We start from the raw sequence: 25,568 nt of genomic DNA, 5'->3' as shown, positions 1-25,568 counted from the left end.
CACTTTTCCTTTCTTTCCTTTGTTACCCTTTAAAGATACCGTTCTGTGAAGTAGCATGAATGTCAAAGGAAACAAGGCTTTGGAAGATTTCTAACCTACAGTAGGCAGCCACCTACTTCTCATCCAGAGACGAATACCGTAGAGCATACGATTCACCTATTTATCAAGACAATTAAAATGTAACGGCAAGGTGATTTCTTAAAATCGTCAACGGAAGAAAGGGATTGAGTGACATAGAGTCAACTTTTAAAGTTGTAGCTGAATGAAGATTGATATGACAACGTTTCTTAAAACGGCATTTTGAAGAATAATCAAATCACATCATTTTCTGTAACTGCTTCAATAGTTCAGGGTCACGGTGGCCCAGAGCCTATCACAGGAAGCACACCCTGGACAGGAAACCAGTCAATCGCAGGTCACACACAGACACCAACATACACTTACATCAACAGACACTTACACCAGGGCCAGTTTTCCCAGAAACCAAAAGTCTTAGGACACGAACACGAGGGAGTACACACAAACTCCACGGAGACAGCACCCTAGAAATTGAATCTAGGGCCCCAGCACTGCGAGGCAGCAATGCTAACCACTGTGCCACCCTACACAAGAATAATGTATGAGTTAATTTTCAATTCATGGTGGTACAATAATGATAAATGGTGTACAGTGTGCCATAATGAACAAAAGGATGAGTTTGTCTGCAGGTATGTAAATGAAACCTATTGCAGGTTTTTCAGAATGCCGCATTTCTGAGGTGACAGGTGCACACAGCTTTGTTCTTTTCATTCCAGAGGAGTGTGGCTGTTCAGAGTCCTGGGGAGGATGCATCATGGAAGACACAGGGTAATGGAGTTGGTCATTTTACGTTTTCTGCTCAGTGGGGAATCTCGGAATCTGGAAAATCACGAAAAAAGCTCGTCACAAATTCACAATGAAGCTTCAATACTTGAATTACCCCGAGTTTTTTCATATTCTGCTTTATGGTTTTATTCAACGTGAGCCAGTCGCCTCTTGCTACTTTCTGTCTGCCTGCGAAACAGCAAAAACTGCACCTTTCCTTTTCCAAAGTAGGGTTGTTTTTCACTGGTTTTGTATTTCATGCTTTTTTCCCATCCATTATCCACACAGTACGTCCCTTATCTTGGTGAGGGCTACAGGAGGCCCGTGTCTAAACTGGAACCCAAAGGCACACAGCAGGCCTGAGAGCATGGGACAGCTCTCTGCCTGGACAGGAAGTCGGCCCATCCCAGGGCTGTAGAAATATGGGTGGTATAGGACAGCCAATCGCGCCTAGTGTGTCTCAGGGAGAGGGAACCGGAGGACTTGGTGAAAACCCACTCAGAAACAGAACGAGCAAACAAGAGCTCAAGACAAGGACCAAGCCCCTGACCTGGAGCTGGGTTGGCAACACCCTGGCTGTGTTGCCCACTCATGCCTTTCATGTGTGTCTTACGTTTCAGCTTTCATACTTAAGCGGAGCAGCTGCCATCCACTTTGTCCGAGAGCTGATTGCAGTCACCACTTAGAGGGAAGGCCAGCAGTTTGACGGCGCTCCGAGGAAATGTTTTAGTTCAAAGCCACCTCCGTTGCACAGATTGTAGCGTCTGTTAGTGTTCATTTTATGATCATAGACCAAGACGTAAGAGATTCGACTCTCTCCTGACCTTTTTTGAACGTGGAGCAGCTTATTAAATGCAAATAGAACAATAATCAAAAGCTATAGGAAATGACTGCCTTTTTGATAGCTCCGACAGTTCAGATCTTCTGCAGACCGACGTGCTGACATCAAGTGGTTTGTGGCTGATCAAGAGCAAGCATCTGGCCATGTTTGCTAGGGGTTGATAATGTTTGGTGATGAAAGCAGTTTTAATTTCACAGCACAAAGTTCCACTATTATAGACTTTGGGCACATATTTAAATGATGTAAGATTTCCATTGGTTTTTTTTTTTTCCTTTCAAAGAATTCAGATGAAATAACATATCCAGGACTCTAGAGAACTGGGTGTATAAAAAAAGCTCTTAAACTGAACATTAATTAAGCTGCTTTTTCAACATTAACCAAAAACTCCAGAGTTCGCAAGTAGCAGTTTTGCGAAAGGGAGAGTAGGCTCTCCGCAGTCCAATGTGATTCTTCAATCTTTTTATATACATTTTCCCGATTTTGACTGCCTAAAGTGAATCTCTCTGGGTCATAAAAAGGGAATATTTTTTCTTTGTATTACCTAAATAATTTTAAATGAGACTTGGTAAATGCCCTTTTTTTGTGTTTGTGTTTCACGTTTATTTCACGCTTATTTTTACTTCAGTTTGCTTGCATTCCAGGTCACCTTGGAGAAAACCGCATGCACCCTTAGCTTAAAACTATGCCTACACTACCACTGAGTTTAGATAAGAGTTAGATAAATAAATAATGATTTTTGTTTTGTTTTGGATTTAGGGTTCAGCACACTCGGAAGTTTTCCAAATGCAACATTGCAGATTTCAAGGAGTTTTTGCAGAAAGGTGGGGGATCGTGTCTTTTCAACAGACCAACAAAGGTAAACTGGCAAAGATTCTTTCAGTGCAAGCATGTTAGACTTGAAACGGGAATACCGTGGCAGCACTAGTATTTGCAGTGCATTATTGGGAAGGTTTAGACAAACCTGTTGAAATTGTGTAGATCATTGCCGAAAATTGTACAGTATAGCCGGTGTTTCAATCAAGACGCAGTACTGTATGACTAAGAAATACTTCTATTCCACCAACAATTCCATGTAGTGGATTCATACAGAACTCCAAGCTATCAGCTGTGAAGGATGAGAGATATTCCATCTGGCACCAGTTGGCTCCTTTCTGTACCCACTTACATCCACACAACGCGCCCTGCCTCAGTGGCCTCTGCTGTCCAAACAGCCAGGCCTGGGTGCTTCTCTGCTTCAGTGCTATTTCGATTAAGAAAACATTTATATAAATGGAAAGAAACTGGATTTTAAATGTTTAATCATTAAGGCTTTCCTCATGAACTATAATGAAATTATATTTTTAAGATACTCCTAAGTGACAGTAACAGTACTATAAGTAAAAATAAGGGAGCAGGGACTATGAGTTCTGAAAAAATATATCGGTATACTAGAAGGCTTTAAAAACAGATGATGTGTGAATACTTTACTGTTACATGACACCATTTTTGAATGGCATACTGGCACATTGGTTAGCATTGCTGCTTCACAGAACTGGGGCCCTTGGTTCACTACTGGATCTGGGGTGCTGTCTGTGTGGAGTTTGTATGTTCTTCCCGTGTTTTTGGCAGGGTTTGCTCTGGGTGTTCCCGTTTCCTCCCAGGACCCAAAGATATGCCAGTAGGATAGTTGGCTTCTAGGAAAACTGGCCCTGGTGTGTGAGTGTGTGTGCGTGTTTCTGTTTGTGTGTGCCCATCCAGGGTGTATCTTATCCTGTGCCTGTTGTTTGCCAGGTTAGCCTCCAGCTCCCCTGTGACCCTGTATGACAAAGCAGTTAGAAAGTGCATGGATGGAAGATACCATTCTTTCTTCTGCACAATCAGAAGCAGCCAAAACACAAGCATTTCCCCGATTTTGTCCCCACTACCTCACTAACACGAGGTTAGCACAAAGTAACAGCAGACGTGATGTAATTTTGAAATTCCAACTCAGGCTGGCAGTAAATTACTGTCAAGGGGACCTAAATGTGGGAATAGGAGGATCCTTACGCGTGACCAGAATCCCACAGGACGCAGAGTAGCAAAGGGACGATCCGAAAGACGAAATCCAAAAGGCTGGGTCGATAAGGGAGGCAGAGGGTCCGGTAACGAGAGATATCCAAAAACAATCCAAAAGTCAAAATCCAGGAGGCAAGGTCGAAAAGGGAGGCTAGGGGTCCGGCAATGAAAGATATCCAAAACAATCCAGAAGGCGAGGTCAAGAGGCAGAAGCAGAAGCAGAAGCAGAAGATTCCTAACAGGAGATCAGTCAAAAGGCTTGGAAACACACACTGGAGAATACTAAGAAAGGCTTCTCAATAGTGAGCATAGGAAGGTGTGCGAAGGGGGTTTAAATACTGAAAGGAAAGGGGTGTGATTGGATGATTGGTTAGGGAGTGAGAATCTGATGCATGTGAGAATGTGATGGGTGCAATCAGGGATGAGATTGTGAAGCAGAGGTTCTGGGAATGTAACGGCGTTTCCGAGGTAGAGTGTGGGGCGTGACAATTACAGGTGATTGGCCATCAGTGCATGTAAAAAAAAAGTGAATTCATTAATGTTCTGAGATTTAGCACCAGTGTTTTTTTTTTCAATTAATAGACGACCCTAGTCTGATCTTGTATGTTTCTGTTTATACTGTAGTACTGTATATTTTGACTAAAACACCTTTATTTAACAGCGTTATGTTCAAGTTCAAGTTTATTGTCATTATACTCATGTACAGGTATATGGTACAACGAAATGCTATTTAGCTAGCTCTCAGATGGTAACCAGTTCAAATAAAACAATACAATTGTATAAGAAAAGAAAGACAGAGACAACAGGCAATGTGCAAAAACAACAACAGGTAACAGGTAATGTGCAAAAACAACAACAGATGTGCAAAATCATACATCAACAGAATGAAATTAAGGATAGACAATTATGGGGAGTGAGCTTATTGTAATGTGTGGTACTATATGAACCTCAATTTTGTGATTTTTGTGTTTTTGTGAATTTTTGTGATCTCGCAGAAAAATACATTTCATTGCCAGCAACTACTGCTGCACGCCGTATTGTTGTGCATTTGATAAATCAACTTTGATTTGATTTGATTTTGATTTGATTATTTATGTAGAGTCTGCCGTACCAACATACTCAGTTATGTTCGTAATAACAAGTACCAACTGCTCGACAGTTCTGTAGTTGTAACTTAATGTCCGCATCTGTAGGATTGATTTGAGGTAGAATCCACTTTTATTCCCTTGACTCCTCTCCTGGCTTGCCCAGTGAAGGAGTTACAAAATGAAGTGGACTTGAGGTTCTGAACATGACCCGAACTGCTGCACATATGGACAAACGATTCCCCCCACATTCACAATGTGTGATTTGATGTTTTGTGTGACTTTGTGTAGCTACTTGAGGCGACGGAGTGTGGCAATGGCTACATGGAAGTAGGCGAGGAGTGTGACTGTGGAGGGCGAGTGGTAAGTGCTCTTTAAGAGAGATTTATTAAGACAACACTCAGAGCAGATGCAGCCACAAGTATCTTTTTGAATGGTGGCCTGACTCTCAGTGCTAAATCCTGCTAAAAGTACATTTGATTCCTATCTGAAGGGTGTCCTCCTGAAATAGTTTTTTTTAATGATTTACAGTCGTTGCTCAAATGGCCTTTAAAATGAGGAAAACCATTGTCAAAAGCTCAGTGAAGTGATTTACTGATATGGTGAAGTTTGGATAAATGTCTGATGATGTTTTTTTAGGTCTTATTTTCCTTCCAGAGCTGTAATGCACTGCAGCCAAGATGTGCTCATTCGGATCATGCGTTTGATACAAGAACCCGTTCAGATTCAGGGGCTGCTTCGGTTCATTCGAGGACGCGCAGAAAGCCCGAGCCTGTGCACCGAGACACAAAGAACTGAGATGGGCTTTTCTCCCTCTCCCCATCTCAGGGAACGCCTAACCCTAACCCTTCTACTCCTAACAGCCTGAACACGATCCCCAGGCTTGAGGAGCTTTCTGCTTGCACTGAGAGCATAAAATAGCATAAAATGAGAAGCTGTAATTAGTTAACTAGCCATGTTGTCAAAGCTGATCTAATGGCTTCATGCGAGAAGTGGTTTGGATCAATTACTCGTAAATACGACAAACTGGATGGGCTGGTCTCATCAAGTAACCTTTCTCATGCTCTTAAGATGGCTTTAAGAATGGTGCCACTGTAGTTTGGAGGAGGCGCAACACGTTTTACTACAGTTTGGATTTATAATAATAATTAATAATAATAATTGCTTACACTTATATAGCGCTTTTCTGGACACTCCACTCAAAGCGCTTTACAGGTAATGGGGACTCCCCTCCACCACCACCAGTGTGCAGCCCCCACCTGGATGATGCGACGGCAGCCATAGTGCGCCAGAACACTCACCACACATCAGCTATCAGTGGGGAGGAGAGCAGAGTAATGAAGCCAATTCATAGATGGGGATTATTAGGAGGCCATGATTGGTAAGGGCCAATGGGAAATTGGGCCAGGACGCCGGGGTTACACCCCTACTCTTTTCGAGAAACGCCCTGGGATTTTTAATGACCACAGAGAGTCAGGACCTCGGTTTTACGTCTCATCCGAAGGACGGATTTCTAAGAGAACAAGGTTTGATGGTTATCATTGAGAGAATGGATGCTTACAGTGTACAAGCAGATTATACAGTACATCATTCCTAGCGCCTCCGTTCATTCATGACATACTGTTATTAAGTTTTCATAGATTTGCCGTCGGCCATGGAAGCAGCCTCAAATATGTATTCAAGTGTTAAAAATATAACACTGTGGATTTACTGTACCATACTGTAGGCTTACTTGGTTCGTTAGAAAGCCTGTCGACACAGTCCGGCTTTCCTTATCTTTAGCCAAATGGAGCTCTGATCCTTCAGAATGTATTAAGATCTTCTTGGGAATTATAAGAGAGAATAGAGTAACCGCAGATGCAAAATCTTAATGGGACCGTATCTTGGATATGCCCGTAATCTTCCCTTTTATCATATTTACTTGATCACATTTTAAATGCTGTTTGACATCTACTTAAATAGCCTGCCGAGCAAATAATTGGTGTAAATAATATCTAGTTTGAAGAGTTTCAAGAGTATTTTGGAGTGTTTTTTTTTTACCAGTAGACATTTGGACTGACAGCGGCACAGACCCGGTTCTTTCTGGCTCTTGTTTGCAGGAGTGCTACAAGGAGTGCTGTAAAAAGTGTTCGCTTTCCAATGGCGCCCACTGCAGTGACGGACCCTGCTGTAACAACACCTGCCTTGTAAGTACTGGAGAGGACGTCCTGGCCTTTTCGTTTAAGGACCTAGCCATGTGGTCAGAGCTGATAGCACGGCTTCATTCAAGAATGGGTTCTGGATGAAGCCTTTGGACCACTTACAATCAATTAAAAATATTTGAAAAATGGAAATTATTTAGAATGTTTAGTTAGATGCTCAAGGGCTGTGTAAAGGGCACTTTAAAACACCTCGAGATGTGCAGTACCTTATTAATTTCTTTTTTGAGCATCATTTATAGTCCTACAGGATAAGGGCTTTTGAAAGTTGGTGAGTAAAAAAAAAACACTGAAGGATTTGTAAATTCCGGGCCACTGTATAGAAAGGGTGAGATGACCGTATTAGACCATAGGAGTTATATGAGCTGTTATTTTTTTTTAATACAATAGTTTCTGATCTTAAAACTGCTAAATGGGTGTAGCAGATGTGTCTCGTTTTTCTCGATATTTGTCATGTGGGGGTTTGCTATTGTTTTCAAAAAGTAAACCACTCAAATGTTGTACCATTGGTCTCTGTAGTAAAACAGATGTTATCGCCCCCATATAATTTCAATGAAAGTGCTTCAGAAATTGGCTTTTTCATCCCAAGTTCAATCTCATTCCCAACCTTCGCTGGACTTCTTGCGTCCTCTGTAAAGGATTCACCGTCCAGCTCAATGCTAAGCTTCATTAAGCCTCTCCAGGAAGCATCCAAGGCGGAATGAACAGTGAAATAACCCTTCTCTCATTCTCCTTCTCTCGTTCACTGATACTGCTCAGTTGGATGCGCCTCGCTAGTAAGAAGGGTTTGCATAAAGGAACCTCAGTCTATACAGGCCAGGGATTTGCCAAGCTAGGGGAGAACGTGAACCCAGCTTTTCTTTTGTTTTGTGGTTTTTAAAGAACATCTTTAAAATAAAGCCAGGGCAAAATTCCAGGACCGGCAAGAAGCATTTTAGTGTTTCACGTACTGTACGAAGCTCCTAAGCCATGTTGCCACAGGTGGGGATCCTCTGCATACAGGATGGTGGCTGAGGTAGAATGATGAGGTACAGTTGTTTGAAGGAGAACATTAGTCGTGGTTATTCCCTCCCTTCCATAATCATTCTAGAGTGGAGGACAATACTAAAGCCTTCCTTGCAATTGTTTGACTGCATGGAGGAGGGGTTGCTATGGGACCCAACTACTTGCCCTTCCTGATTGAGAGGGGAAGGCCATAAGGCCTACCGCGACTGCACCTGAATACAGAGCCAGGACAGGGCCTGCGTTCAGCACTGATAATAATTCCTTACACTTATAAAGAGCTTTTCTGGACACCCCACTCAAAGGGCTTTGCTGGTAATGGGGACTCTCCTCCACCACCACCAATGTGCAGCCCCCACCTGGATGATGCGACGGCAGCCATAGTGCACCAGTACACTCAACACACACCAGCTATCAGTGGGAAGGAGAACAGAGTGATGAAGCCAGTTCATAGATGGGGATTTTCAGGAGGCCATGATTGGTAAAGACCAGGGCAAAATTTGGCCTGGACGCTGGGGTAACACCCCTATGCTTTTCAAGAAACACTCTGGGATTTTTAATGACCACAGAGAATCAGGACCTCGGTTTTGCATCTCACCTGAAGGACGGTGCCTTTTTTACAGTATAGTCTCCCCATCACCATAGTGGGGCATTAGGAACCACACAGACTGCAGGGTGAGGACTCCCTACTGGCCCCACTAACACCTCTTCTGGCAGCAAGCTTAGCTTTCCCAGGAGGTCTCCCATCCAGGTACTGACCAGGCTCACACCTGTTGAGCTTCAGTGGGCATCCAGTTGTGAGCTGCAGGGTGATATGGCTGCTGGCCACTACTATGAGTGGTGTAACATCCCGGCCAGTGACCTAAGTCACCTTGCCAAACGGTAGTTGGAGCCAGAAGACGAAACTGTGGAACAACCGATACTCGGCCCGCATCTGCACAGTCAGCTGGTAGAACTTCAACACAGCGTTAGCCAGTCAGACCCCAAGAGGAAATGTATTTGGAGGTTCCCAATGATGGTCTTCATTAGATTTCTGAATGTAAAACACGGTAATATTCTCCGATGTTAGGAACATGTGCTATAGTAATGTGTTTGTGTGCCTATGCCTTTTGTATAGTTTTCAGGTTTTACGTTTACAGGAAAATAGGTTGATGAATTTCAATTTTGTGGGGAGGTGACTTATGTGGCAGATCTTGGCTCGGAAGTGAACGCCTTCTTTTTGTTTCTTGCTAGTTTTATCCCCGCGGATACAGCTGTCGTTATGCCGTGAATGAATGTGACATCACAGAAGTGTGTTCTGGGGACTCTGGGCAGGTATGGCACATTTTATTCAGTTAGGCTTATCTAAGCTCTTCAGGTCTTTTGCTTCTGTCAGAATGGGAGGGCTCCTGTAGTTGTTTATCCCGCTTTCCTTGGTTAAGAGGGCTTTTCAGTATGGACTTTTTTCATTCTTACTGGGCCCTGGTTTGGAAATGTTTGCAAAATAACGTTCAATTCAGAAAAAAAAAATGTATAACACAGTGCTTGAAGAATATTTAAAAAATGTATTGTGGTTTGATATTCTTAATCTACAACACTTTCTGCATTTCCAACGCAACTCTTTCTTTGATTACAATTTCCTCTGTCTTTTCTCTGTTTACGTTAAATGATCAGATTTTGTTTTATTTTGAACGTTTTAAAAACTCATTTACAGTCCAGTAGTGACTTTCACAGTTAAATGTCCCTCTTGTTTTTCCCTTTTCACTGTACTTTGTGGATATGTGATGTAATGGAGGGTAACTATAACAGTAGTATAACTGTATAGCCACTGTATGGAATGATAACTGTGACAGAAGAGCTATCTTCTCAATAATATCTAAAAAAGCTGATTGAGAATGACATCAGCATCCAACTGGACCGCAGTAAGGAACTGCACATTAAAGCTTATGTGGTTCTTTCTTTAACTAATTTGCTGCGTTGTTTTCTAGACATACAGATGTCAGAGGCAATTGAAAAAATATGAAATATAAAATGAAAACAAACAGAACATTTGTAACAGTATAAAAATAATCAAAACAAAGATTAACGATAGCCGTATTTCCAGAAGTAAAGCTTGCAAAGAAAACTGTAACATTAGAAAGCAAGATTTTCAGAGAACTCAATGGAAACAAAGACTAGAGACAGTATTTAAGTGTATCTTTGCTCTTGTGACTGGGCAAAAGGGCCTAGTTTCACAATATTCTAATTCTTTCAGCTACATGCATATTTGCTGTTTTTTTCAAAAGCATTTTTGTTGCTGTTTTTAAGTAGCGGGAGGATACAATTTAAACAGAGACAGTGACAGGGGAGAGGTAATAATGTAAAGCAGGTGATTATTCATGTGAGAGCATCAATATGAGCACTGCAATTGTTCTCATATTCCTTTGGATTTTTTTTTTCTGCTGAATATAAATCCTGGCCTCTGTTTATTTCAATTGTTCCAAGATACTACAAATGTGTAGAACCCCCCCAAAAAAACCTGTTGCTCAAACATGCCTAAACTGTACATCATGTGCACGTACTGTACAGCTTCACTTGAAATATATTTGTATATCTGATTAATGTGTTACTTAGATCCGTTGATCTAGTATTTATTTTACAATGTGTAAGATGGGACAAGCGAGCCATATGTATTAAAATTGTTTTTCTCTTATTCCCTTCCCTTTTTCCTGTTTTATTTCCTTTTCTAGTGTCCCCCCAACCTTCATAAGCAGGATGGGTATGCTTGCAGCCTCAGTCAGGTAGTTCCTTATTTTTAAGGGCTCTTTGATCTGGGAAGGCCATTTTAACGATTGGTTGGATGGGATTAAAGTGACGTGTTTAACCCCTGGTGTTTCAAAATGGTGGAAAGGATGAATTATGACAAAACACAATTTCCTCCTCTCTTTCCCCACCTCCTCGTGAAACAAAAATCGTGCTGAACTGTGTGATTGTTTGACACTTTATCAAGCCTACCACCTCACCTCTGAATTGCAAAGTTGAGAAAATCCACTTTTTGCAATATACTTATTTTGAGTTCTGTGGTGAATTTGAGGTTTGCTCACTTTTACACTATCACAACTAGCACGGTCTTTGTTGAAATTGAATAAACTGCACAGTGCACTAATTTGTGCTCCTCTCTTACAGGGGAGATGCTACAATGGGGAATGCAAGACCAGAGAAAACCAGTGCAAATATATATGGGGCCCGAGTGAGTATAACTCCGATCTCTTCTTCCATTTGAAAGCATGCAGTCTGTGCCCTTTTTCCGGGCCCTATTTTATGAATGTTTCTTTAGAAATGATGATTATCATTGAGTGAAAAGGCAAATGACAGTGCCCTGTGACTATTTCCTTACTTTTGTTAATTCCTTGTAATAAGATGTTTTATTCATTATCATGTGTTTGTATCAGAACACTACAGATTGAATATTTACAACTTATTATGTGCCTAATAGGGTCTTTTCTTATTAACTGTGATTCATTCCTATTCTCAGAACTGTGACGTCTAAGGAGTGTGCATAAATTGCACAAATACAGCACAAATGTCTATGCTGTACATTTATCAACCTGCAATATGCACTCCATTTGCCATGTGTCTCTACAGTCCTCAATAGCATCCAGATCTTTCTTTTCTTTTGCTGCTACCTACAGTACTGCTGGCTTAACCAGTGATGTACAGAGTAACATCCTGACAGTCAGGTATCAAAGATCCTCCTTGGGTGTACTGTGTTTAATACATACGGTAGTCTAGTCCTTTTAAATTATTTGAACATGTTGTTCAAACAGTGAGTCTCCTGGTTTAGATTGGTTTTTCATCATAAAACAATGTATTCCCTCCGCCTGTCTTCAAAAATCACATTATCATTACACACACAGAACACGCAAGCATTCAAGAGGTAGTGAAGAGCCACCAAGTAATTTAGACAGCATGTCTTTGAATTGTGAGGGGAAACTACAGCAGCTGGAGCTAACTCAGGTGGACTCAAAGACAGCATGCAAATTTCTCAACCTGTCCAGAACTGAACCCCAGAGCTGTGAGGTAATACTCAAACTGTCATGCCACCCTAAAATATTATTAATATTAAAATATTTTTTTATTTATTTTCAGGCCAAACCTTAAGAGAGTTAATAGTAAGCATACTGTAGGAGACAATTAACCTACCGCTACTGTATCTTTTTGGACTGTGGAGTAATTCATTTTAACTGTAACATGCACAGATAATTCACAACGTTTCGGCCGTGGAGCCTTCTTCAGGTGTGAAGGCTCCACGGCCGAAACGTTGTGTTTTCTTTCTTCTTTTTTTCAGCATGGAAAGCTATTACTTATTCCTTTGCAGCCTACGCATGCTGACGCAGCTCCCCACCTGAACTACTACAGATAATTCACGTTATCTGTATAGTGATAACTGTGAATTCCGAAATGTAAATAATGCTGAACTCAATTCTGTTCCTGGACAGAGGCTGGTGGGTCTGAAAAGTTCTGTTACGAGAAGCTGAACACAGAGGGCACAGATAAGGGGAATTGTGGGAGAGATGGAGACAAGTGGATCCAGTGCAGCAAACAGTAAGAAAAAGATGTCATTCGGCACTTGCAGAATTACACACCAGCTTCATAATCACGTCGAGTTTAGATCTCTGTTCCTGTGAGTGTAAACAGAATACAGTCAACAGAATAATGTATCCTCATTATTCCACCTATATGAAATTAATCTCTTATCCAAACTGACCATTGCCTGGAGGAAACAAACGAACACTCTCCCAATTTTTCCATAGGTATTCAGCAGAGCCAAATTTAAACTCCTATAAAGTACATTAAGGAGTTTTGTTTAAGACAGTTTTGACTAACATGCCTTTATCCACTAATGTAAAAGCAAACACAGGACACAGAAGAGCTCACACAGGAGGTTATGGTGGTTATTTAGGAGGGGCATGAAATACTGTCCTATTCACAGACTCTGATTTTACTGTTTTTTTCATTACTTCGTTACAAGTTGGGTGTAAAATTTTTTAGTTTAAAAGCCCCTACAAGTGCAGGAATGCTAGAAATTCCGTCTTGGATGCTGTAACATCATGTAGAGGAGAGAAGTTTATTGCCATATGTACTGTACATGTACATTGGAGTTCTTATTCGCTCTGATCTCTCGGGACATACCTGTACACAGAACAACAGACAACACCACACAATGTAGATGGTACATTACACACATCATAAATAATAACAACAGGAACAATAAATATGTCGTGGAGAACAATAAATATGTAGTAGTGAAAAACAACATGGTAGATCATGCAAATAGTGCATAGTGCAGACATCCATTGAGTCTGAGGCATTGCAGTTAGCTGTTGAGGATATGTACTGCAGTAGGATAGAAGCCATTCTTAAGCCTAGTGGTCTGTGCTTTAATATTGCGGTAACACTTGCCAGAGCACAGGGGAGAGACCAGTCTGTGGCCAGGATGGCTGGGATACTGAATCATGATTGGGCTTTATAGCGACAGCGGATGGTGTGAATCTCACCAATTGCTGGTAAATCACATCCTTTAATTCTCTTTAAATCTAATTCTCTGCACCCTTTTTAGTGCATCTCTCATTCTAGTATTGCTGTACCACACACTGATCCCACTAGCGAGGTTATGTTTAGGAGTCTATCATTTATACAGTGCTGAAAGAAGAAATCTTAAAAAGTAACCCAGACCTGAAACTTTATTTGAACTTTGTTTTGAGATTTCACACACGGACACTTTCCATATACTGTAACTATTTTTAAAATGTGTGACTTTACCATCCTCTTAGAACTCAGTTTAATTGTAGCACAGGTTCAGAAGAGAGGCTTTAGACTTGAGATAATTTTAATGAGCCACATTTTCCACTACAAAAGTCTGTTTCATCTGTTAGGCCACTGTGTGATCGATGTCTGTGCTGGAAGCAGGCAGGAGAAACAACGATGTAAAAAGATATATTAAAATAAAGCTATTAACAAAATGCATAAATTAAGATGAAACTTCAACCCTGTTTTTAATTAATGTAGTGGTGAGAAAAAGTAGGGAGTATTAACAAGTGTTTTCGGTATTGAGATGATGTGCCTTTTTATGTACAATCAGACTGGAAATTCCAACATTTTTCTTTTAACTTTAAAACCCAGTGAATTTGCTCTCAAGGTTAAACTATCGAAAAAAAAGCAACAACTTAAGTAAAACAGTCTGTCATAGTTTGTTCCAAGTGTCCTCACCATACTCAGTTGACATTTGAAATTCAGATGTGATTTAATATTTTGAAGTGGAAGTTGGCCTTTGAAGCTGTTCTTTAGTTTGAAGTAAATTATAATAAGCTCCAGGTTTAATAATCTCTCCACAGACGCACATAAAAGAGTTTCATGAAGCTGGCATAGGACCTGAGCTGCACAAACTCTTACTGTGGCAAAGTGTTCATTTTTGATTCCAACCGTAGTATTAATTATATGACATTCTCCAGAACAATCACGTTTGTATTGTCTATTTTAAGTCACTCATTAAACAGAGGAATCATTTTGGAAGTTTGAATATAATTTTCTGTGCTGTTACAGTGCTTTTGATCTACAAATAGATGGTTTATGCACACACATAATTATTCAGTTTCTAGGCAGGCTGAGATACGAACATGACATCATTGCACATCATCAAAATGGACTTTTTCATATACACAAAGACTGATTAGTTAATGAAAGGTATTGTATTGAAATCCTAAGCAAATGTCTCATCAGGAATAATAAGATAGCATAATAAAAGTAATCAATATATACATTTTAATTGGTAAATCATGTATCAATAACAGATCTTTAATATTGCATTAAAAATTAAAGAATATGTAGTAGTCTGAAAAAAATCTACAGTATAACATTGTCATTAAACTTTGTAAAGGGGAAGAGTTTAAATTCCTATTTTAAATGATAATTGTTGTATTTCATTAAATTTTCCATTTTTGGTAGTTTGAACACCATCTAGAAAAACAAATTTAAGATTAATTGGGCAAAACGCATGCCTTTGCCCTGACTGGCGCTGGCTTGAAACTTGATGCTCTAAGCTGTATGACTTTTGCCGATCACAAGATGGTATGACCCAAAAAATAAAAAGATAAAGGAATCGCAAATAGACAAGAGAGAGAAGAACAGGACCGAAGGTCAAAACAAACGTGCGCTTCCTGTGTTTTATCAGTGATGTGTTCTGCGGCTACCTCCTGTGCACCAACACTGAGAGGACTCCGCGTGTCGGCTTAATGAAGGGTGATATCACTACCACCACCTTTAACCATCAGGGAAGGCTTGTGGATTGCAGGTGAGATGACCACTCTCATTCTCTCGTACCAATGTGCGTGCTTATTTATTCTGTAAATGGGCAGTGTCCCTTTCAGAACTGTTTAAGGAATCGCCACCGGTTGTCGAAAATGTCCAAACGCTTGGCGCAGCATGCTCGTTACATTTCTGCAGACAGAAAAACGTGCCGTCGATGATTAGCCACTTCAAGAGGTGGGTATTATTCCGCCTGGAAACGAGTCGTATTCCATTTCAGAAACTCGTCTGAAAATGCTACTTCTACCTCCGTGACAGCTCGATCCCAGCCTCCCCCCGTGTGATGTGAAAAACTGAACGTGCCCTGTGCTCTGGCCTCTACTTCTCAAACGCTGCGTTAAACAATTTATTTTATATGTACTGATCATTTTTAGTATGTAAATAGCAAATGAAATGAAAGACCATAGTCTATTGAGGGTTATATAATACAATGAGATGTTTATGTAATAAGGGTCATTGATTTAGCTCTAATTCTTTTACTCTTTTTGCCTCCCCCATGCTGTAAGCAGTATAAATGACCACTGGCTGTGTGGATCCAGAGATATATACCACTTCTGGGATGATTAAATCAGCATTACTGCAGGTGTGGTATATATCCTCAGAATTGCATGGCCTGTTGTGGTTTATACTTTACATTTTGTCATATGGTGTGTGCTGTATATCATGTATGTTTGCGGCAGAGTTAAGTGTGCACTTCTCTAACTCACAGCAAACCTAACACCTGCCACTTCCAAGTTTATACAGAAGAAGAAACTTCAAATATCGAGGGAAGGCCTTTAACCAAACAGTTTGGAGCAGTCATGCATAGTTCTTGATTCTGATCAATCAGATGTGCTCTCTCCCATCAGTGGGGGCCATGTGGTGCTGGATGACGAGACTGATCTGGGCTATGTTGAAGATGGGACCCCCTGTGGGCCGGCTATGATGTGCCTTGACAGGAAATGCTTGCCTATACAGTCCTTAAACATTAGCGCCTGTCCCAGTGGATCCAATGGGCAAGTCTGCTCGGCTCATGGGGTGAGTCTTTGGCTTAACTCAATATGTCACTGAATTACACCTCTTCTCCTTCTTAGCCCTAAAAGCTGTATTTAGCGTATGCAATGCCTTGCAAAAGTTGTTGATCCATCGACGATCCCCAGCCAAGGCGAGAAGCAGAATGGAAGGAAATAGGACCGTGTAGGCGTGCAGATCTGTTTAAAAAAAGACTGTATTTGGTGTAAAAGCCAAATGTGTTGCATGCTGCTGAAGGTCTGCTGACTGACCGGCAGGTCCAAGGATTTTGACTAGTTTAGTGTATGTATGATTAAATGATAAAATAAGTTCCTGTTGAATGTTGGACTCTATTTAATTTTGTTAAATTGACCTTGTTTTGTGCTCCCCTTAAGTTACACAGATGTTTGTCCACACACACCCCCCACCCCACCTTCAACAACTTGACTAAGTTCAATGCTGTTTAAATTACATGATGTACGTCATTTTTCTACAAAGCAGCTGTTCGTATGAATTATGTTATATTATGCTATGGAACTGTGAACTACCCCAGGATACATGACTGCTGTGGTGGGATTTTTAAGTTAAAATAGAATTACCAACATTCATGACCTGAAACATCTGTGAAATGAACCTGTACAGATAATCTAAGTAATCTAAGCAGAGCTCTCATTTCTCTGCTGACAGCTGATCGAGTAACAACGTTGTCCTTCTGAAGTCAGAAATGAAATAAATATAGACTATAAATAACTTCATGCCATTAACATATTATTTCGCAGTAAGTGAATTATTCTACAGGACTGAGTCACATGAAGGTCACTGGTTGATACAGTATACTGTATTTACTTTCTGTTGATGTCTCAGTTTCCTGCCGTAAGTGCTGTGTATGATGTACTAATTGTGGATTTTCAGGGATGTGAAGCAGATGTCACAAAGCTAGTCTGGGACGTTTCTTGCCACTCAGCCGTACAAAAAAGGCACACGTTCAGAGACATTAAGAGAGGGAAATGGAGATACTTATTATGATTTTGTTTTGTAAAGAGAATACGGTATCATCAGTAATCTCCAAAGCCAAAATAAAAGAATATACTGTACAACTTGTTTCCATCGTCGTTTGAATGACCCTTGGATCAGTGTCTGGGTTTTGAAAACCATTGCACAGTGTACAGCTGGTTTGTTTTGTATGCGATTTGTCCGAACTGCTTGGGAGAAATCCATGATAAAGTGCACCTTAGTAATTCTAAGACAAATGCGAGTGTATATGTTTGGGAAGGATTTGTACATTGTTCAATAGTGGTGCGGTTTCAGTCTCATTTCCTCTTGCACCTTACTCTCTGCTCATTTGGTAACCAGAAACAGTTAGCTGCAGTGAGCAATGAGTGCAAGGTGGACACCAGTCCCAGTGTGTGTGTCTGTGTCACAGACACGGATTCACACACATTCACGCCAGGGCCAGTCCTCCTAGACGCCAGTTAACCTACCAGTCCCGCTGGGAGGAAACCCACACAAACATGGGGTGAACATACAAACCCCAGAGCCCCAGAGGTACAAGGCAACAACGCTAATGACTGCACCACTGTGCCACCCAACATAGGTAGCCTGCTATACTGTTCCAGGATATGTGTTGTTGAGCAGGCTCTGGAACAGTGCCTTGGTCTGCCTCAACAGGATCATAACCAGGACCGTAGCCTGGCACTGGAAGGGACAGCAAGAACAGAAAACTAATTTTTAATTAACTAATTATGTGAGGTTATGAATTCCTTTTACATTCACGGGGAATGGTGAACTCCCCTTGACATGACTCCAGTGGTGGGAGTTTTAAGTTCGGATAAGAATACCACCTGCGCCTTCATGAACTGAGAGAAAATAAAAATTACGAAGGAGTACTGCATTTTACAGCAGTAAATGCGGGAGTACAGCAGGAGAACAGCAGCATTTGTTGCTTGTCTAATGCCTCATAGAATAAGTGTATTCAATCTATTCCGAAGCTCATGAACAGAAAGAACTGTAAGTTTTAGTGGTATGTGAGTTTTAGTTTAAAGGTTTCAGTGGTTAAGTCAGTTGTGTGCAAGACATTGGGGAAAGGAGAAATGCCAAAGAAATTATTTTTGATTAGCATTTATTCCTCAACTAGCTGTGAAATGTTGCCACAGTTCCCACAAAGAGCTGAAGGCAAGAATATACAGGGTGAATAATGGTCTCACAGGTTTTCTGGGCAAGAGGCAGCTTGTCGTCTTTTAGATTTTTTTGTCTCTATCTGTTCCTGTTTTGGTCTTTGCCCAATTGTAAGATGATAGTGAAGGTAGAAAATACCCTTTCTTTTCCTCATCCTGTGATTAATTAATTCATCATGACTGAAGAGGCTGTATCTAAATTGCTTCAATTACGGCGGTCAAGGTTCGCACACAGACTTTTGAAGGTTTGCTGGTTTGCGACAGTATTCTTACAAATCCGCAAAGCCCAAAGCACTACTGAAAAGCTCAGAAATATCCATGTGCTTGTTCATCCCTTCACTGGAGGCCTGGGGCTTGTCTGCGGCAGGTTTATGACTGTTGAAACAGGTGAATTTCTCCAGTGCCAGCTCTTTGGGCACTCTAATCTGTTTATCACTCTGATACATTCTTACTTTTATACTTTTTACGTATGTTTTTTTTTCAAAATAAAAAGAAAGATGAAGGTGTAAAAAAACGATAACATTTCTTAATTTTTTTAAAATTGTACAACTGTTAGCACCTCGTATGGTGCCTGTGTTTATATTACCCTTTGTCGCTGAAGACGCTGTGTCTAACGTGCTTCAATTATGGCAGCCAAAGTTTGGGGACAGTGCTGTTCGCTGGTTTGCGACAGTCTTCATACAAATGTACCAACCATGAATCATTCCTGCCAAGCTCAGAAATTGTTCATCACTTCACTCCAGGCCTTTCTGTTTTTGTTCTCAGCAGGTTCTTGAAACAGGTGAATGCCGTGGCGTGTGTGTGGTACACTTATCTGTTTATCACTCTGACAGACGTTCTTTCGTGCGTTATAAGTACTGCACGTTATTTTCTTAAAGAATAAAAAGATGAAGGTAGAGAAAAACCAGTCGTGTTTCTAAAATTTGCAGACATATCTCACAGAACAATCGGGCAGAAAACATTTTGACGGTTGTGTTTGACGGCTTTTTAGCTCCTTGTATGGTGCCTGTGCTTAACTGTATGTTGGTGTGTGCAAACCTCTTCCTCACCAGATGATCTCTCCTGCCTTACAGGTCTGCAATAACGAAGCTACCTGCACGTGTGATAGCACATGGGCGGGCACAGACTGCAGCATGCACGACCCCATTAAAGACACTTCTTCCGGCCAAGACGATGGCCCTAAGGGTTTGTCAGATTCATTTTAGCTTTAGTCTGTTAACGCTTAACATGTAACCTATCTCTTTTTCTTCTAGTAATGAACACAGTGGTCCCGCGGGGGCATTTTCTTGAAATGGGAAACAGATCTGAACAGGCAAACAAAGGATGGTATTTTTAACAGTAATTCTTCATCATTTGGGGAAAAAAAATACATGCTGAACCCCATGGGCCCTATAACTTGGTTTTGTTGGTATCTTTTTAAAATATTGCGGGGTTATTTGGAGCTTACCATGTAGAACAGATTTTTTTTTTAAAAAAAGGGTTATGGAAGATTTAAACATTTTCTAATTTAATTTGCAAAGACATGAGTCAAAAACTGCAGTTTCTGCATTTTTTCTGCTCTTCCCTCAAATGGTTATGCATGCCTGAAAATAAGGAAAACTGAGCAGTTTGTTTTTAGAAGTAAAAACATTATGGATATTATTTTTTACAATTAAAAAGTTACTATTTTCAGAGTCTAAATAGATATGAAAAAAACCTTATATTCTCTCCAGACATTCCCATGTTAAAACACATTAAACACAATTGTTAAATGGAAATGATATTAGATGTTAATCGCATCATCTAATGATGAGAACAAATCCCTTTAAACCAAATGTTGAAAAAGTGATGTTTTAAAAAATGGTGGTTCAAAAAGGCTCACAAAAATATGAACATAAATACTTTTATACCTTTATATTTTTAGGAATATCAGTACAATTTTAGTAAACAGGCAAACACAACTATAAATTTCCTTATTAGACTTATTATTGAGCATAAATAAAGATGGATTTAAATAATGGAAAACAAGAAAAAAAAGCAAAAAATGATTTTGTTGTTCATAAAGGAACTAAGAAGACAAAGGTTAACATGGACAGAATTGGTGCAGTCTGTGTACCTTTAAGGATTCTGCCAGAAGTTCTTAAAACAGAAATATAATTAAGAGGTTAATAAACAACCCTAAGTTGTGAAATAATATAGTATATGAATTCATAAATGCTTAAATGATTTTTTTGAAGTTTTTTCTAATCATTTCAACACCTTTTTGCAGAGGTTAAGAGACAATTCATCTTGATATAATTGACTCAACTGCTGACAGAAGCATTTTCAGCTGCTGATATAAAAATATGTAATATTGCAATATGCTTTCAGGCAGAATATTTTTTTTATCCTGAGACTGCTTATGAAGACCTTAAAAGTAAAATCAGTAGTTAAATACATGTTAATTTCAGTCATTACCCTCTATCAGTTACAGTAGTGTAACTTCTGTCAGATAAAACTCTGAACGGCTCTGTAGAGAGGCTAAAATCTGCCAGAGACTGAAAGACGTTTGTTTGCAACAGATTATTAAAAAATGAAATGAAGATTAATCGTACTCTGGCTGTCCAGAAAAAAATGAGAGAACAATATTGATGCATTTACAGTGAATCCCAAAGAACATTATTTCAGTTGTTTTCTGTGATGGAAGGCCTGTGGGTTGTTCACTACAGCAGGGAGTTGGCAGTACCAATATGTTAGATCAGAGATATTTAGAGTCATAAGAGGTTTATACTGTATGTACATTTGCAATTCTACCAATTTATTTTAAGGGCACGTGACCTGTTAGGTTAGTGTTTGTATTTGTGTGTATTGAAAACATTTCTGAAAATTACAATTATATTGCTCTCTTAATTTCTTGGACAGCCAAGATACGATTAATACTGTATAAATGCATTCTTTCCTGTTCTCTGCAATTCCATTTTTTTTCTAAGCATCAATTGCATTTTCTCATGAGGTTCAGATTGAAATATTTGCTACATGAGTCATCCTTTCTTTTTGTGTGTTCTAAGAGGAAAAAAAACAACAAATAAGTCTTTCTCCCAATTTGTCCTGTGGTAAACTTTTGCGAAAATAGCTCAAGTTCTGGCTTATATCAGCGTACTGTACCTAAAGTCCAATCTATTGCAGAGGAGTTAAAAAGTCTTTGGCTTATTTTAACAGAGCCTCTCCATTTAGCTGTGCTGTTCAGAATATGTTAATACAGTATACTGTAATGTTGCAGGTGATTAGCTAAATCAGGTTTTTGAGTTTGAATTGTTTTATTAAATAATCTGACCGACAGGCTTTTAAAGTGAGCTCTTTAAACGGAGCGATAGATATTTTTCTCTTTATTTTGGAGACATGCCAGCATAAAGTGAGGCTATTTTCAAGAATAAATTTGCCAGACTCATAACTGCGCATTACAAATTGGATATTGAAGAGCAGGTTGCATGAAGTGCACTACGATTTGTCCATTTTAGTGCGTTAATTATACATCACATGAAGGTACAAGACTGAACTAAAATGGAATTCCAGTTCACCCCACCAGCGTTAGAGAACACGCTTGATTTCATTAAATTAATAAGTGGATGTTTTCAGGACAGGGGAGGATAAGCATTAAATACATAGTGGGTTTTTTTTTCTGCTGTCACGGAATAAAATGTAAAAATTGAATTAATCGAGTCACTTCTCCATGGAGAAGAAGGACAAGTCAGACAGCTGTGAGTGAGGTTAATGGAATGTTGTCCAGGCTGTGTTTAGGTACAGTGAGACCCTTCTACTCAGGCAAATAAATGAGCCTTTTCCTTGCAAAAACAGTTGATAATTTTCTTCGTTAAATTATCCCTTTTCCCTTTGTACAGTGAGCTTGGCCACTAACAGACTGATAGGTGCAGTAGCAGGGACCATTCTGGCCCTGGGGGTGATTTTTGGAGGCACTGGGTGGGGAATAGAGTAAGCATCTTTCTCAGTTTCAGAGTTTTCCTTTGAATATTGGTGCCTAGTGTGTGAGGTTGCTGTGAGCACCCTGGACCCTGTGTGTGCCGTCCCAGTGGCTGTTTCATGTGGTGACCGTATTCGTCATGTGGTTGGACGTGTCAGTGTCATGTGATTTCTTTATTTGTCATGCCGTGTTAATCCCTCTCCTTTCTGGGGCATGTGGGGCATATAAAAAAAAAATTGTGATACTGATTGTCCGTCAGTAGGCTGCTGTTTTTCTCAATTGGTGTCATCACTTTTGCAGAGGTCTACGAATACCATTTTAGAAAGACACATGGGTCAGATTTCCACTGATACCGCTGATAGTTTTTAAAAAAAAAGTATGGCTTAAACACCATTGAATCTGACGTGGTTGGTTACGCCACCTGCAGAAGGCGTTCATTTATATGTTGGCTAGAACTATGATTCAAACAGAATATCGGTGTTTTTGGTTCGTCTGCCAAACTGATAAAGAACACAAACTGCTTTTTGAAGACAGGGTAGCATCATGTTTAGTTTCTAGCAAAGAACAGAACTGTTCAACTTCTCAGGTGCACTCTGTCACTCAAACGTCACGTCTGTCGCTTCAGTACTTGACAGTGAAATGTTTTGACGTACTGTCCAGTGACTGTGCTTTTCTTGAGGCAGTGTGTCAGTTGCTATACCTGGAGCTTCTTTCAGTCTTTCTTTATATGTTGTGCGTGTGAATGATACACAAAACAAACCCCCTTTTAGTAACACATGTACAGTACTGGCCTTTCCTTGTCTTCTGGACAGTTCTGGCTCTTTTTCTGCACCTCTTGGTTAAAATGTATCCTCAAATCAGTGTCTTTGTTGAGTCTACCGTAATCCGTTTTAATTTTTATTCCTAAAAATGCATTCACATGATAAAGGAAATGTGATTCTGTGGAAGCCATTGGCTTTTCAGACATCTGATTTTTTATACACAGCTTATTTTGCAATATGGTGTCTAATGTTACAATTTACAATCGCTACATATTTTAATACCTACATTTAAATTTCCTTAATTGTAATTTAACAGATTAGAACCAGCACACTTTCATTTCTTGTCTAGTTAGTTTGGAAGAAAATGTAATTAACTTTTCAGAAGTTGACTTATTTACAAAGTTTTTTCAAACAGACTCCTAAATTAAGATTCATCTGGACCAAGCTTCATTTTGGAGTGGAGGATGACCTTTAAAACCTTACTTTGGGAAGCTGCTTTTCAACTCTTAGTGGTTACTCTGACCAGTCTCCAGAGAGTCTCCAGACACTCAAGAGTCAAAAGGGAGATTCTTGAAGTCACAGCTCTGCAGCTTCTCCTGTGTGACCATGTGTCGCTTGGATAGTGTCAGTAGGTGCTTGGCCTGTGTTCCAATAGGCAGTTCAATTGCACCCTCCCAACAGATTAACCCATGAACAATAATGACTGTTTTTTCAAGCCTCCACAACAATCTCAAGTCAGAATATGAAATCAAGCGATTGAAATATATGTTTTTGCAATTAAAGGTTCTGATAGGTTTGCTTCAACTCTTTGAGTAATATGAATGTAACTCTTCTTTTCATTATTCTCATCCTTAGTCCTATGGACTGTGGCTACGGTGCATTCTCTGAATGAATATTCAATAAAGCACATTTTTGTCTTTGCTAGCAGTTTGAGAATATTGGCAGTAATTGTTAAACTAACAGTTTGCTGAAATAAAAATCAGAATTAAAATCATTGTTATTTAATCATTAGTTTACAAAATTGATAGTGCAAGCAAAACTTACACAAATTAGTATTGTTTGTGCTCTTACTATATACCTGTATATATGTCTGCATACCTTTCACAGTCTGGTGTTCACTCCAAGATCAACATTGATATTTTTGGAGCAGATTGGAGTCATAGTACATGTATATTAAATTGCTATCTTCGGTTTTGTTAATCCCTTAAGCTGTTTTTTTTTAATGTTGATATGCCTCCAAGCTTATGCTGCAATATGGGATTGTCTCTTTTTTTGTACTATAATGTGAGCCTAAATCTTCTTCTTGACACCAGTAAAGTCGGTCCCTTAACAGGGATGGACTTGGGTTAGAGAGAAGTGACCACAGACAACATGGACTGAAGGCTGTTAAGACAGCTGCTTGCATGTTTCTCCAGTCCAATTCCTTTCTTGCTCCTTGAACTACAGTACCTATTTTTAAATTTGTCTGTGGAGGAAAATTGCAATATTACCGTTTCCCTTAATATCTTAATGAAACACCCTGTTGATTCACTAGCTCTTAGGGAATTTTATAAATACAGACTGTACAGTATATGTATTACATTGCTATCTGTTCAAAACACACCAAACCCATTTTTGAACTTTATACAGTTCATTGTTTTGTCAGTTTTCTGTAACGCATACAGTATAAATCCTGCTCTATCGCAATAATAATGTAGTAGGGTAAATCTGAGTCTCTTTATTGCATTCGTTAGGATGTAACCAAAGTGCTGAACAAAATCATACTGTCGCCATACTATACTGTATACAGTGTATGTAAAGTACACAATATATACAGGAACATACTGTATATACAGTGCTTTTAATTTCATTTTCTAATTTCCAGTTATGTAGTAGTTGGCAAACCCACATAGGCATGTAGATTTCCACTAACATTGGAGGTCATTGCAAGCTGCTGTACGGTAATTTTGTGCACAAGCAATATATAATAGAATTAAAAAAAACTCACAGGGCAAGTTCACAGTGGTGAAATATACCTTTTAAGATCAGAAATAAAATCAAGGTCATAGTGGATATCCCCTCAATACATTACTTTCAAATTGTACATAAGACAAATCCATTACATACACCTTTGTAAAAAATGTTTCAAGAACATCATACCGTATATTTGTTTTCAGCGTTTGTATAGATGTGCAGCAGTACAGTTGTACACTGTAAGCATATTACAGTTCATTTGTAATAGCTGCTTCATTTTAAGAGAAGCTTTTCTAAACGCGTCACATGCAGATCAAAATGCCACTAATCATTGACGAGCTTAGAAGTGCAATGTTTTGTCACCATCACAGTATTTAGGAGAGTTGGGTAAGATTAGTTAAATATACATAGGCATCCATGCAGTAGA

General features: G+C 39.6%; 1 protein-coding gene across 4 annotated transcripts in view; it reads left to right on the top strand.

Moving 5' to 3' along the window:
* The window catches only part of adam23a (ADAM metallopeptidase domain 23a), a 106,364-nt gene that overhangs the window by 69,764 nt on the left and 11,032 nt on the right, over positions 1-25,568 (top strand). For 3 of the 4 annotated variants that reach the window (XM_088930088.1, XM_088930087.1, XM_088930090.1), the window contains exons 14-25: positions 795-846; positions 2,441-2,540; positions 5,095-5,166; positions 6,903-6,989; positions 9,237-9,317; positions 10,712-10,762; positions 11,148-11,211; positions 12,461-12,566; positions 15,193-15,312; positions 16,175-16,343; positions 19,564-19,675; positions 22,348-22,438. In XM_088930088.1, the coding sequence (XP_088786214.1) occupies positions 795-846; positions 2,441-2,540; positions 5,095-5,166; positions 6,903-6,989; positions 9,237-9,317; positions 10,712-10,762; positions 11,148-11,211; positions 12,461-12,566; positions 15,193-15,312; positions 16,175-16,343; positions 19,564-19,675; positions 22,348-22,438 (1,105 nt within the window). The remainder of the gene's footprint in view (positions 1-794; positions 847-2,440; positions 2,541-5,094; positions 5,167-6,902; positions 6,990-9,236; positions 9,318-10,711; positions 10,763-11,147; positions 11,212-12,460; positions 12,567-15,192; positions 15,313-16,174; positions 16,344-19,563; positions 19,676-22,347; positions 22,439-25,568) is intronic. The other variant, XM_088930091.1, reaches the window with a different exon arrangement.

The sequence above is a fragment of the Atractosteus spatula genome, chromosome 13, assembly GCF_055471065.1.
Source record: "Atractosteus spatula isolate fAtrSpa1 chromosome 13, fAtrSpa1.hap1, whole genome shotgun sequence".
Classification (NCBI taxonomy): Eukaryota; Metazoa; Chordata; class Actinopteri; order Semionotiformes; family Lepisosteidae; genus Atractosteus; species Atractosteus spatula.
Note: the sequence above shows the minus strand (reverse complement) of the source record. Positions and strands in the feature narration are given on the sequence as shown.